This window comes from Megalobrama amblycephala, linkage group LG2, assembly GCF_018812025.1.
Source record: "Megalobrama amblycephala isolate DHTTF-2021 linkage group LG2, ASM1881202v1, whole genome shotgun sequence".
Lineage (NCBI taxonomy): Eukaryota > Metazoa > Chordata > Actinopteri > Cypriniformes > Xenocyprididae > Megalobrama > Megalobrama amblycephala.
The window spans coordinates 2,016,244-2,029,791 of NC_063045.1; the positions used below are offsets into that span (position 1 = coordinate 2,016,244).

A 13,548-nucleotide genomic window follows, 5' to 3' on the forward strand; every position below is an offset into this window, starting at 1 on the left:
AGAGCTGTTGCTAATACATGCACACTTCAATGGTTATCACTGCGCACAACCCACTGCACTCTGGATGAAGATTCAGGTCGGAAGAGTTGGGTCAACTACATACATGGTGAGAAAACTAGTATATCAAGTTTAATGCTTGAATGTTATATGCGACACTCACACTCAAAAGTATGTCTTCAGTATTTCTTCACAATAAGAATGCATATACTTTTAAGGGCATAGAATAAGTAGGGCATATTATAAATATATAAAGATTCATAATGGGATTCATGAAGAAGTCTTTCTTACCAAGGACTTGCTATGTGTTGTGATGTTACTGGCAGTAGCCAAATAAAACATTTATAAACATGCAGATCTTGGTTCATGTCTTCTTTTTTAATCATATATAGCAAGTGCAGGTCTCAAAAATGAAAGTGGATGTTGTTGTTTTTATGAACATTTGAAGAAATTTGAATTTCATCAATTTACAATAGGCCTATGTAGTATAACGACAACCCAGTGTATTCCTTCCACAAGCCTGAGGCCCATTTTGAAATGAGCTAGTTGGATTCATATAGCTAACACTGGGATCAGCTCTTTCTTTCTCATGCCTGTGTTATCACTCCTCAGAATTCTTTTCCTCAGGAAATGATTTTATCTGGTCCATGCTATATTGAGTTATCTCAAAAAAAGCACATAGACTTAGAATTAGAAGGGTTTATTTTAGAAAACATACATGAGTATTCCTATTATAGACTATCTATTAACAACATTAAAGATATCTTGAACATTTTCTAGAACATGTTACTGAAATTATGAATTGTACTTAAAAATATAAAGTTTAAAAGTTTAGTTGTGGTTTAAAAACTGGTCTTTCATTTGACAAGCAATAGGTTTATAGTTTGCAAATGCTTATACTACAAAACAATATAAAGCAGTTACACAACATATCACTCTGTTAGACATCTATGTAGACATAAGCCATTGGTTCTGATTTGTGAACAAAATAAAAAAATAAAAATAAAGGAAGATAAAACTTTTTTGACAACTGAAGGGCAGTAGGTAACAGTGCAGTGAGTTATATTGTGTAATTTGTCTGTACACTTCTGAGCAAATTATGTAAACCTCAAAACTGCTCAGAAGCCCTTACACTGTCAAAACAAAATTGCAGTACATTTACAAGTAATAGGCTAAAGTTTTATGTACATTAAGTTTTAGCTAACAGCATAACAGAGTATGTTATCACTTATTTGTGTTACCATTTACAAATAAGTTCATACTAAGATTCCTCAGAGAAAGAGTGCACAAAGAACTTGTTCCACAGATTCCAGAGGCTGCCTTAAGTGTAACTTATAACATTTCTTTTAATTATGGTCTCCCTTATTTTTTGGGTTTTTACTCCATACATGATCGGATTTATAATAGGGGACAGAATAAGAACATACAATGACAGTACAACACGAACAGTGTAAGGCACATGACGCATATTGAAACGACTTTGGAACAATTCAAAGCAGCTACCAATTAAAAAATTTAGTAATGCTATTAAGTGTGGTACACATGTGCTGAATCTAACTCGACCTCCTTTTGACAGTTTCAAGCAGATAAAGATGATCCTCACATAAGTGTAGAAAATTATGACAACCAGTAGGGTGGTAAGGAACATCATAATTGCACCATATACATTAACACTTAAAGTGTCAGAGCACGCTAGCTTCACCACAGAAAAATTGTCACAGTAGACTTTTTCAATAATTACTCCACAAAGGTTAAGATTTGCTGTAATTGAGATAGTGATGGTAGATCGCACAAATGGCAAAAGCCAAGAAACTGCAACACCTATAGCCACTTTTTTAGGTGTGATTATTTTTGCATATTCTAAAGGATAACATATAGATACATATCGATCATAAGCCATAATAGTTAAGTTTGTTAGGTCACAGCCACCATAGGTAAATATACTATATATTTGCACAAGGCAAGCAAGCCATGTTATTTGATAATTTTCTGTCATCATTTTTGTCAAAATAAAAGGAGTTACAGCAGATCCGCCATATAAATTAATACATGCCAAATTGCAAATAAAGATGTACATGGGCTTATGTAGCCCTCTTTCAACACATATTACATAGATGAGTACACTGTTAGAAATGATCATGACTGGGTATAGTAAAGATAGCACAACCACAAAAATATATCTCTGGTCATATATTCCTCTGTATCCATCCAGTAAGAAAGAAATATTTTTCATGACAGCTTGATTTCCTAAATGAAGAAAAAAAGGTGAGTTATTGAAAGCTGGTTTAAAATCTCACTCTTTGCACAAATGTCAAAATGTCAAATTGCATGTCAGTGCAATACAGTGCTTACAATAAATAAATACAATTAATTAATGAAAATATAACTTAAAATATATTGCTTCAAATATGAAAAAGAAAAACTGGGTTATGGTTCAAGTAACATAATATAACATTAACAAAATTGACTTTAAACAATATTTCTTTTTAAAAAAAGTCAATAAATGTACCTTAGAATTTTTGTGTATTTGTATCTTTTCTCTGTGTAGTGGAATGACTGCATGCAACCAGAAACATCTCTATTTATACTATGGCAAATGTGTGTGTGTGTGTGGGGTTGGGGCGGGGGGTTGGGGTTGGGGGGGTGGGGGGGGGGGGTGGGGGGGTTAATAATGCAAATTTGTGATGCGTAGTTCACAAAAAAATGTGTCTTTCAGTCATGTCAATCCTCAAAATATCTGGTCCCTAGTTAATTTAGTTGCATCATAAAATTTGCTCTCCTAATCATCAATTCAGTCATTAAGGGAAACAAGCTTTCTCAAAAGTTGAGGTTTTGCTGAATGTTTTAAATAAAGGAAAAAATATACAGATATAAAATATATACATATACAAACATATACAAAAATAACAATAAAAAATATGGGGTAAATTGTAGCAGAGAAAGCAAAAACAAAAATATAAGCTAGCTCATTTAACTCACTGAACTTTTTTCCAGTCCTGTAAAAAAAAAAAAAAAAAATATATATATATATATATATATATATATATATATATATATCACTTGCAAATCCAAATGCTTTCCTATTTGCAGTGTGTGTGCTGGTTTAAGCTACATTATCAGGATGAAAATAACCAGTGTTGGAAAGCCAACACTGACCAATGGAGACAAGGCCGATGGAGGTGGAGCCCTGGGCACAGATGAAGATCAGATGGGACCGGGCAATACCGATGTTCCTGGAGGCTGAGGCAGAGCCGCAGCAATGAGCGTCCAAGGTGGAGCCATTCTGGCTGGGACTGAGGACCAAAGTGGAGCCAGAGGAAAGGCGGAACCAGACAGAGCCGATGCGGTGGATAGTGGAGTAGACGGCTCAGAGGGATGAGGGAGCCTGGTGAAGCTGCAAGGACAATGGTATCTGGTGGAGCAAAGGGAAGGAGGAACTAAGGCGGAGCTGACAGGTCGACAGACTGAGGTGGAGTGACAGGATCAGTGGCTAGAGGCAGAGCTGGTGGAACCACTTGCCTGGGCAATGCTGGAGATTTAAAGACTCAAGGCAAATCCACATTGTGGGAGAAGGAGGCTGGGTGGAAATTCAGGAGACACAGGAGACTTTGTGTTGGACAAGACCAGCGGGGGCACAGAAGATTTTGTGCTGGACGAGACCAGCAGAGGCACAGGAGACTTCATGCTGGACAAGAACAGCAGGGACAGTAGAAACAGGAAATTATCCTCTTCCAAATCAAAATAATTCCCAGAGGCCAGACACAACACATCAACAGTGGCAGGGGTGTGGGTGGGCCTTCCCTACATGCCCTCACACTCCACAAGCAAACCCACCAGGACAGACGATGTAGACGTGGTCCTTGAGGCACTGCTCTTCCTGGTCTAGGCAAAGCAGCTGGACTGCTGGTAGGTCCATTTTCACTCTACTCAATTTTGAGGGTCCATATTCTATAACTTGTGCATCTTGCGGCCCAATTCAAGGCTTATCACAAGTTTTTCCAAAAAATCATCTATTGTGTGGTGTCATTATGATTATTTAACTGCTCCCAATCGAGACTTGAATTGTACATATCAAACATGTTTACCCGCATGATGCCCACGATAGCCAATGAGAGCAAGCTGGATGTTGCGTGCTTCTATAGCTGAAACAGCCACAAACATGCCACAAAAGTAGAGTATTGAGAATGAAGATCACCCATATTCCTTTTTTTTTTTTCTATTTTGTTCTTCACTGTAAAACAGAACGTTTGACAGGAGAGCCTGCTGACAATGTTGATTGTCCTTTATTTGATTTTCTTCTGAAGTCACATTTGATCTTGCGGTGCTCATTCATGCGAGTGACAATCACGCAGTGTGAATGAGCAAAGACGCGATCTGAGAGAATCGCCGACGATTCGCCGATGCCCGTGAGATATTTGGCATGCTAAATATCTGGACCTGTCAGCGATTCAAAATCCTGCTGTGTGAAAAGTGTTATGACTGAAAACTACATCTGCGATGACCGTCAGCCAATGAGAGATCAAGATACAGAGCAGCGGGGAGTTTGGGGAGGAGTTATAGACACTCTCGTTGCAGAACACACAATCCTTGTTCCCCGCGTCTCCCCAACCATTTCCTCCTCCATATTCTTATTTTCTTTTTCTTGTTTTCGCTGCAAATCACCGCACAGGCAATTCGTATTGCAAGCTTCTTGGGGGCTACCATTTTTAATAATAATCCCAGTCTCACGTGAGAACTCCGGTCTTGCGTGATATCGCGTTGTTTCCTTGTGAAACGTTGTTTGCGTGCCAGACAGAGTTGTCGGTGATTCTTCCTATTGTAAAGTCATGCAGTGTGAAACTCTCTGTCGCCGATCCATCGTGCAGCGACTGAATGCTGGCCTAGATAGTCATGCAGTGTGAAAAGAACAGTGACCCGACTACTTTGAAAATCGTGCAGTCTGAACTCGGCTTAAGGGAACTAACTGGCACATACTAGGAAACTAGGTAAGGGAACACATGACAGGGAAACAGAACAGAACCAAAACAACACCTAATCCTGACAGTACCTTTTTGGCACACATTTCCTGATAATTTACAGTTTACATACTTTTAAGATTTAAGTATCAAAATAAATAAACATCAACCATAGTGGAAGAAAGTGTCAACGAGGCAACAATCTGTACTATTCTAAAGTATTTATCAAAAGGAAATTGTTTTCTTTTATTTCTTTATTTATTTACAAATTGTTTTTTAAGAAAATGTGGATGATGCAGTTAACATTTGATACTAATTTGAGATAAACTCAGTTTAAACAAGGTACTGCTGCTGTATCATTATTTGTTTCTTGCTTCTTTTTTTTTTTCCTTTTTCTTTTAATTAACATTGCATCCCTGACTCCTTTTGCAAGTGAAGCTATCACAAACCCGAAATTAATTATGTGAACGGCCACGTTAAAATTCCCTAGTGTTTTTCCAGTATTATAAAATCTGATGCTTCACCGGCTGAATATAATTTGGCTGTTTCTTTCTGATGAAAATCTGTTTTCCAGTTGGTTATTTTATATTTGGTAGGTTGATACTTTTGTCTTGAAGATTTTGATTTGCTACTGACAGAATTTTGTTCATATTTTTAATGTATGTTTACATAGCTGTTTCATAATAACTTTGCATTGACATCCTGCTCTTTTCAAAACATTACTGGAAAGGTAGTTTAAAAAAAAACAACTCTTCGTTACCTTTGCTATATGCATGAAACGCGTTTGTGAGTAAGACATACAATATACAATTTTCTTCAACTGATGTCTCAGAACAGCAAACAAATAAAATGGAAAATGGTGCAAATTTTACATACATCAGACTAACTGGATATCTTAATTTGGATTTCAAGATGAATTACTTCTTGTTTAGTGTGATAACTGTGCTGTATTCTACAATCATATTTGCCAATAGCTTTCTTATTGGTGTTATTTGTTCAGCAAAAGCCCTTCATAAACCAATGTATCTGTTCCTCTGTAGTTTGTTTGTTAATGAATTGTATGGCAGCACAGCTTTATTTCCTTCCCTTCAAGTTAACTTGATTTTGAATAACAATGAGATTTCTCTTATTTATTGTTACTTACAGATTTTTTGCTTATACACATATGCAATGATTGAATTTTGTAATTTAGCAGTTATGTCTTTTGATAGATTTGTGTCCATCTGTTATCCATTACAGTATAACAGAATCATGACCCCTTTTAGAGTGGGTGTGTTAATTGCATTGGTGTGGTCAAATTGTTTCATTCAATTTTTAATTCTTTTCTCTTTTAATTCCAAGTTACAACTGTGTGGAAACATTATGGACAAAGTATGGTGTGACAATTATTTACTTGTGAAACTTGCTTGTTCAAAAACCTCTTTGAATAATACTTACGGCATTTATGTTAATGTGATGACAGCGATGATTCCACTGACACTAATTCTTTATTCATACACAAGAATTCTAAGAATATGTTTGAGTTTTACTAAAGAAGCAAAACAGAAGGCTCTAAGCACATGTGCACCACACATCATTTCACTATTAAACTTTTCTTTGGGCTGCTTCTTTGAAACGATCCAAAGCAGGTTTGATAATATAAGAATGCCAGCTTTGTTACGTATAATAATTTCAGTCTATTTTCTGATGTTTCAGCCAGTGCTTAGCCCTATTATGTATGGAATAAGACTGAAAAATATCAGACAAGTATGTAAAAATTTGGTTGTATCAAAAGTAGGTATTACATAAAACATTTCCCCCCCTTTTAATGAACTGTCATTATGGTATTTCAGTGTATTTTTAACAACATATTTCAGATTTTAACCTAACATGTTTAATCTAAAGAGCATAGATATTATGAAACATAGTAATGTTAAACTGTGTTTATCACAAAGAGATAGTATGGCACAGATTCAGATTCAAATTAGTTTCTTTTTTTCTTTATATCATTGTGACAGTGGCATCACAATATTGCTATAAAGCAAAGTTTGTTGTTTTTTTTTAAACAAATATGTTTATCATATTCTAAAATGTTTATTAATGACAATAAATTGAAAGTTTGTTCGATTTAATGTACATATTTTCTAATAATACCAGTAAGGAACACCATAGTTTAGTAGCACTATGAAAAAAAGTATTAAGTAATAAGAAGACAACTGGCCAGTCAGGTGTTTGGAAGGTTGGTTACCAGAGTATCTAAAACAAACTGAAATGAACTCTAAACACTGACAATGTAGATTTAAAGCAGCCTAAAATTAAAAGTAAAAACAGCCTTTCCATGGAGCAGCATGCTTGCAAACAAGTTTCATCACTTATACCCTTGTGAATAAGATGTGCATTTTCAATACAATTAAGCACATTTGCAGTGTACTTATATATAAGTACACTATAAAGTCACAGGTTAGATTTAAATATATTTATTATTACATTTGATTCTAAATCATTGTATTGCTTTCAGTTTTACAACAGTTAATCACGTTTTGTGGATGCCATTCAAATACAAGTTAAACAAATAAAAACAACATTTTCAGTGTCACACTTTGTTTATTCAATGAATATGAAGAAGGTAAGATTTACAAGAAAAAGTAGATATTTATTAAACAAAACTCAGGTTAGCTACCAAACAGAACAAGACAGCGTACATCAAACTTAACATGAAAAATACTGGAAAACGACTGAAGCAAACTGAGGGACTGTGCTAGTAAAAATGAATCACCATGACAATAGATAATGACGGGAAACTAGAACAAAGGAAACAAAGTAACTGAAGAAATACAAACTAAAAGTCCATGAAAATTAACCTAAACCAGGATGGCGAAGATGTAAGTAGCAGTTATGGAGCCGCCAAGGCGAAGCCGACTGGTCGATGGGCCGAGGTGGAGTGGTGGGATCAGTGGCAGGAGACGGAGCCAGAGGATCCATTTGCTTGGGCAAAGCTGGCGATCGAAGGGACTGAGGATAATGGATTCTCCACACAGCAAGGCATTTGAAGAGAAGACGAATGGCTGAAAGGAACCAGCTGAAGTGTGGCTGAAGGACTGGCTGGATCTGGATGAGGAGGTCGGAGAGGGAGGCTGGGCGGGATTGGTGACGACAACACCACTGTGCAGGGTGACAAAACAAATTCTATGCTAAGCAGGACCAGCAATGATGACACAATATCAGTAACATGGCAATGTCATAGTCTTTGTGCTGGACAGGACCAGCAACAATGAGGGCATAGACAATTCAGGACTTGGCAGAACCAGCGATGATGAGGGGACAGAATGTTCATGGCAGGGCAGGGTGGCTAGATTCCCAATCACTCAGCCAATTGTCAATGTCCAACTCCACCAAAACTCCCACTGGCACAGATGTTGCCGGCTCACACACCTGGTCAGACTCACTGTTGGGCTTCGGCTCCGGGGTTGATGGTTGGCACTGTAGTCCTCACAGGATCCTTATTTGCCGCGGGTGGAAGCTTCCTATCTGCGGTGGGATCTGGTGACGCATCTGTGGTGTGGGGTGATGGTTGGCAGGGCTCTGGGTCTGATGACGTGGACATTGGTGTGGACTGGAGGTAGAGACTCTGCAAACAGTGTAGGATCGCTTCCCTCCATGTTTCTGTGGACATGTCTGGAAGGTCTCTTGTATGGTGGTAGTTTGCCCTGATCCAGAACAGTGATTTTAGGGTCCCGTTATTGAAGGCTGTTCATTGGGCCAGGTGACAAAAATAAATGGAATATTCCACAAAAGAAAGTCCTTCCCTGGTGATGGCATTGTAAGCAGCAGCATAATCCATTCTTGTTTCCTGAGCTCCAGTATTCTGTCGCGCTTTTGTCCAATGAAGATGAAGAAGGTTAGATTCACATGAAAAAAAACAGATATTTATTAAATAATGTAGCTTCCAAACAGAACGAGACAGCATGGATCAAACTTAAAGGTGCCGTAGAACGTGTTTTCAAAAGATGCAATATAAGTCTAAGTTGTCCCCTGAATCCAGTATCCCAGTATCCTCCTGTTCTCCACACCTGTCTGCACTTCCCTCATCAGTCTTCCCGCCATCTCCCTGGATTCCCAGCACCTGTTGTTCCTCGTCAGCACTCCCTTTAAGTTGGACTCACTCCCTGCACTCCTTGTTGTTGTTTCATGCGTGTGATGCTGTGTATATTCCTGGATTGTCTATTAAAGCCTATTGCATTGTGGATTTCCGTATTCGCCTCATCTTTACAGCAGCACTGGTAACAGAAGAACGGACCAAACCGCTGGATTTCCACAAACATGAAGTTTCAGCTCAAAATACCCAATAGATTTTTTTTATTCATTTTTTTAACTGCCTATTTTGGGGCATCATTAAATATGCGCCAATACAGGCTGCGGCCCCTTTAATCCCCCCCCCCCGCTCGCGCTTGCCTTAAACAGCATAAACAAAGTTCACACAGCTAATATAACCCTCAAAATGGATCTTTACAAAGTGTTCGTCATGCAGCATGTCTAATCACGTAAGTATGGTATTCATTTGGATGTTTACATTTGATTCTGAATGATTTTGATAGTGCTCCATGGCTAAAGCTAACATTACACACTGTTGGAGAGATTTATAAAGAATGAAAGTTGTGTTTCATGAATTATACAGACTGCACGTGTTTAAAAAATGAAAATAACGACAGTCTTGTCTTCGTGAATACAGTAAGAAACGATGGTAACTTTAACCACATTTAACAGTACATTAGCAAAACATGCTAACGAAACACAGAAAACACAATTTACAAATATCACTAAAAATATCATGGATAATGTCAGTTATTATTGCTCCATCTGCCATTTTTCGCTATTGTCCTTGCTTGCTTACCTAGTCTGATGATTCAGCTGTGCACATCCAGGCGTCCTGCCCTTGTGTAATTCCTTGAACATGAGCTGGCATATGCAAATATTGGGGGCGTACATATTAATGATCCCGACTGTTACGTAACAGTCGGTGTTATGTTGAGATTCACCTGTTCTTCTGAGGTCTTTTAAACAAATGAGATTTATATAAGAAGGAGGAAACAATGGTTCAGTCCATCTCCATCTTCCTCCACATGCCCCTTCAGTGAGCTTTTCCCCTGTGTCTTGCTGGACCCACAACCCTCTGCTGGGTCCAGACGGCCAAAGAGAAGGAGGAGGAAGACCAAGCCGGCCAAGTTCCCTGAGTGTTCTGCCCTCGTGCAGCCCGAGTTTCTGGAGTTTTCTGCCTCTGTGCAGCCCAAGTTCTCTGAGTTCTCTGCCCCCGTGAAGTCCAAGTTTCCTGAGTGTTCTGCCTCCGCGCAGCCCGAGTTTCCTAAGTTTTCTGCCTCCGCGCAGCCCGAGTTTCCTGAGTTTTCTGCCTCCGTGCAGCCCAAGTTCCCTGAGTTCTCTGCCCCCGTGAAGTCTAAGTTTTCTGAGTGTTCTGCCTCCACGCAGCCCGAGTTTCCTGAGTCTTCTGCCACCGTGCAGCCCAAGTTCCCTGAGTTTTCTGCCTCTGTGCAGCCCAAGTTCCCTGAGTTTCCTTCCACAGTGCAGCCCAAGCCTCCTGAGTTTCCTGCCACTGAGCCCACTCCAGTCCCAGTGGGGCTTTTGATTGAATTTGAGGGGATGAACTGGATCCCGTCTCCAGACTCCTCTCCAGCCATCCACGAGCCCGCATCAATCTTCTCCGAGTCCGCTCCGGCTGCCAACAAGTCCACTCCAGTAGCTGCCAACGAGTCCGCTCCAGCCGCCACCGAGCCAGTAGCTCCATGCACCGCCGAACCAGTAGCTCCATGCACCACCGAGCCAGTAGCTCCATGCACCGCAGAGCCCGTAGCTCCATGCACTGCCGAGCCAGTAGCTCCATGCACTGCCGAGCCAGTAGCTCCATGCCCCGACGAGCCCACTCCAACCGCCGCTGAACCCACTCCTGTAATCCACGAGCCCTTCAAACCCCTGAGTCCCCCAGAGAATTTTTTTTGGGGGGAAAGGGGAACTGTGGGTGGGAAAGATGGGGGTGGGCTCAGAGACCTGCCATGGCCATCCCTAGCTCCAGACACCCAGCCATGGCCACCCATGGCTCCAGACCCGCCATGAGGGCCGAGGACCTAGTACCAGCCCTAGAGACCTCTGCACCCACCTGCACCCCCTGAACCTGCCTGTAGGCCTGCCTGTAGGTACCAGCACCGGTAAGACAACCAAGGAAACAGAAACTAAACACAGGAACCTAGAACAGAACAGGAATAAAAGAGAATTCAAAAATACGAGGCTTGCCATCAATAAACTATCCGAGACACCTCAAAGATGACAAGGATGATACCTCAACTCAGTTGGCACCTCCTAGAGCCATAAACAAAAACTACACCAAAGTGGTAAGAGAAGGTATTTATGGCCATCACAGGGTGGGAAGGAAGGCCAGACCCCAGAATGGAACAAGCAGAAGATGAGATCACTGCGTAGGAAGGGACCACAGGAAGCAGTGGAGAAAGAGACCACAGGGGAGCCGGCAGTGGAAGGGATCACAAACAGCTAGAAGGATGAAAGACCAAAGGGGAGTCAAAAGGACGAGAGACCGTGGTGAAGCCGGAGGGACGACAGGCCAGTAAAGCTGATAAGTTCAAGGGCCGAGGCACAGTCCTGGGCTCAGAGGGACAAGGTGGAGCCAAAAGGTCGAAACTCTGTGGCAGTGATGGGAATAACGGCGTTATAAATAAACGGCGTTACTAACGGCGTTACTTTTTTCAGTAACGAGTAATCAAACTAATTACTTTTTCTCCCGTTACAACGCCGTTACCGTTACTGACAAAAAAATGCCGCATTACTATAATTGAGCTCACTGAAGCGGTTTTCATCCTGAGTAGCCTAAGCTCTCTCTCATAGGACCTGCAAAGTGTTTTCTGTGCTGCGGTTAAATCATACACAAATATAATTTTAAACTGATAATAATGAACGATGCTCTGTGTGTGTGTCTGTGAGCATGCGAGTTCAAACCAGAATAACCTTTGTGACATGCTGGTTCGAAAATATGTGAAATAAGTTGTTCCTATTCGACTAGTACTTATTAATTTAAGCCATTAGTTGACTAATCACATTTATATTAATTTAATTTCTGAAATACCAGAGTGAATAAACCATAATAATGAGCGTTTCCGAAATATAGTCTATGACTCAAGAGCACGCATAAAGCTTGCCATAAAGAACCGGCAAAAGTAATAATTATGAATGTGATAAAACACAGCAAGGAGACATTTTAATTGTTTATTAATAAAGTAATGTTTTCTGAATCAGTGTCGGCTGCGAAGATGAAATTGACATTGCTGACTCTCATCATCTCTGCATACTGGACGCGCCTAGAGAGAGAATGTACATTTCATTCGGATTAGGCTGCATAATCATAGTAGGCCTAGCCTATTTCTTTTCGTTTTTAGATATTTCAAGCTTTCTATAGATATATTTCTCATGTCTGCGAGGCAGGCAGCCTATACGCTGAGTTTTGGTTCATTTAGCCTGTAAGACGTGCTCCAGTTCACGCGCCAGTGATCGCGCCCGCGCCTGCCATGATTATATTGCCTGCTATATTTGCTTCTTATTTATTAAATCCAGGCAATTGGTTGATGAAACATTGATTAAAATTAAGATACAATTTTTACAAAATGAAATTCACTTTAAAGAAAGGCTTTCTACAAAACATAAATTAATGAAGTGGTCAAAATCATGTCTGACCCACTCAATGACTATATATTGCGCATCTTATGATGCATCTTACTCATGCTGTTCACTTTTCATAATCAAGTAAATGAATTTAAAACATAACATAGGACTATTTAAACATATATATGAAACTACATTTTCTTTAATGACAGTACAGAGTAATTTCATAAGCAAGAGCGGATCATGAGTCACAAGTCAGAACAAGAATTTTTTAAAGTAACGCAATAGTTACTTTCCCTGGTAATTAGTTACTTTTATAATAATGTAACTCAGTTACTATTTGTGAGAAGTAACTAGTAACTATAACTAATTACTTTTTTAAAGTAACATGCCCAACACTGCTCTGTGGCCACCACTCTGAACCATTCATTACATTATCAGGATTCCACTACCCACATTACTCACTATAAAATTATAGATCAGCAAACATGTTGATTAACTCCCTCGGGTCGGCGGTCACGCCAGCGATACCACCGCGGTTTTTTTCTTACCAGTGTGAAAGAGACTCAAAATACTCTGTCAATGTTGCACATACAATTAAGAGCTATACACCATTTAATCGGTGGAATATCTTCTTTTGTTTGTGTACACTCAGTGTAAAAACAAAATGTTGTGCTTTTTGCAAAATAAAGAAAACTAACATGATGCGTGATCTTTCGTCTCCCTCTGAACGAAGTCCAATCTGATAGTTCTCAGAAAATGAACTGTAACTTAGTGAATACTAATCACAAAAAAAATAGACTTATGTCTAAAAAAACATTGAAATGCCAGGTTTTAAATCCTCTAAGTCAAATCCGGCTGCAAGTATGAACTGAAAGCACAGTATCCAGCGCTCACAGTGATGACAATAAATATTGAATAAATATTACTTCTCTGTATA

At 39.5% G+C, this 13,548-nt stretch overlaps 2 protein-coding genes across 2 annotated transcripts; one reads left to right on the top strand and one right to left on the bottom strand.

Moving 5' to 3' along the window:
* Positions 1-430: 430 nt before the first annotated feature.
* On the bottom strand, positions 431-2,545 carry LOC125262785 (olfactory receptor 52L1-like). Its single transcript, XM_048181667.1, has 2 exons — positions 2,507-2,545; positions 431-2,244 (listed from the first exon to the last, which is right to left on the bottom strand). Exon 2 carries the CDS (start codon positions 2,228-2,230, stop codon positions 1,319-1,321), a length of 912 nt encoding a protein of 303 aa, XP_048037624.1. The 5' UTR covers positions 2,231-2,244; positions 2,507-2,545; the 3' UTR covers positions 431-1,318.
* Positions 2,546-5,478: 2,933 nt separating this feature from the next.
* Positions 5,479-8,697, top strand: LOC125262786 (olfactory receptor 52D1-like). The gene has a single exon (XM_048181668.1). It carries the CDS (start codon positions 5,802-5,804, stop codon positions 6,738-6,740), a length of 939 nt encoding a protein of 312 aa, XP_048037625.1. The 5' UTR covers positions 5,479-5,801; the 3' UTR covers positions 6,741-8,697.
* The last annotated feature ends 4,851 nt before the right edge of the window (positions 8,698-13,548 follow it).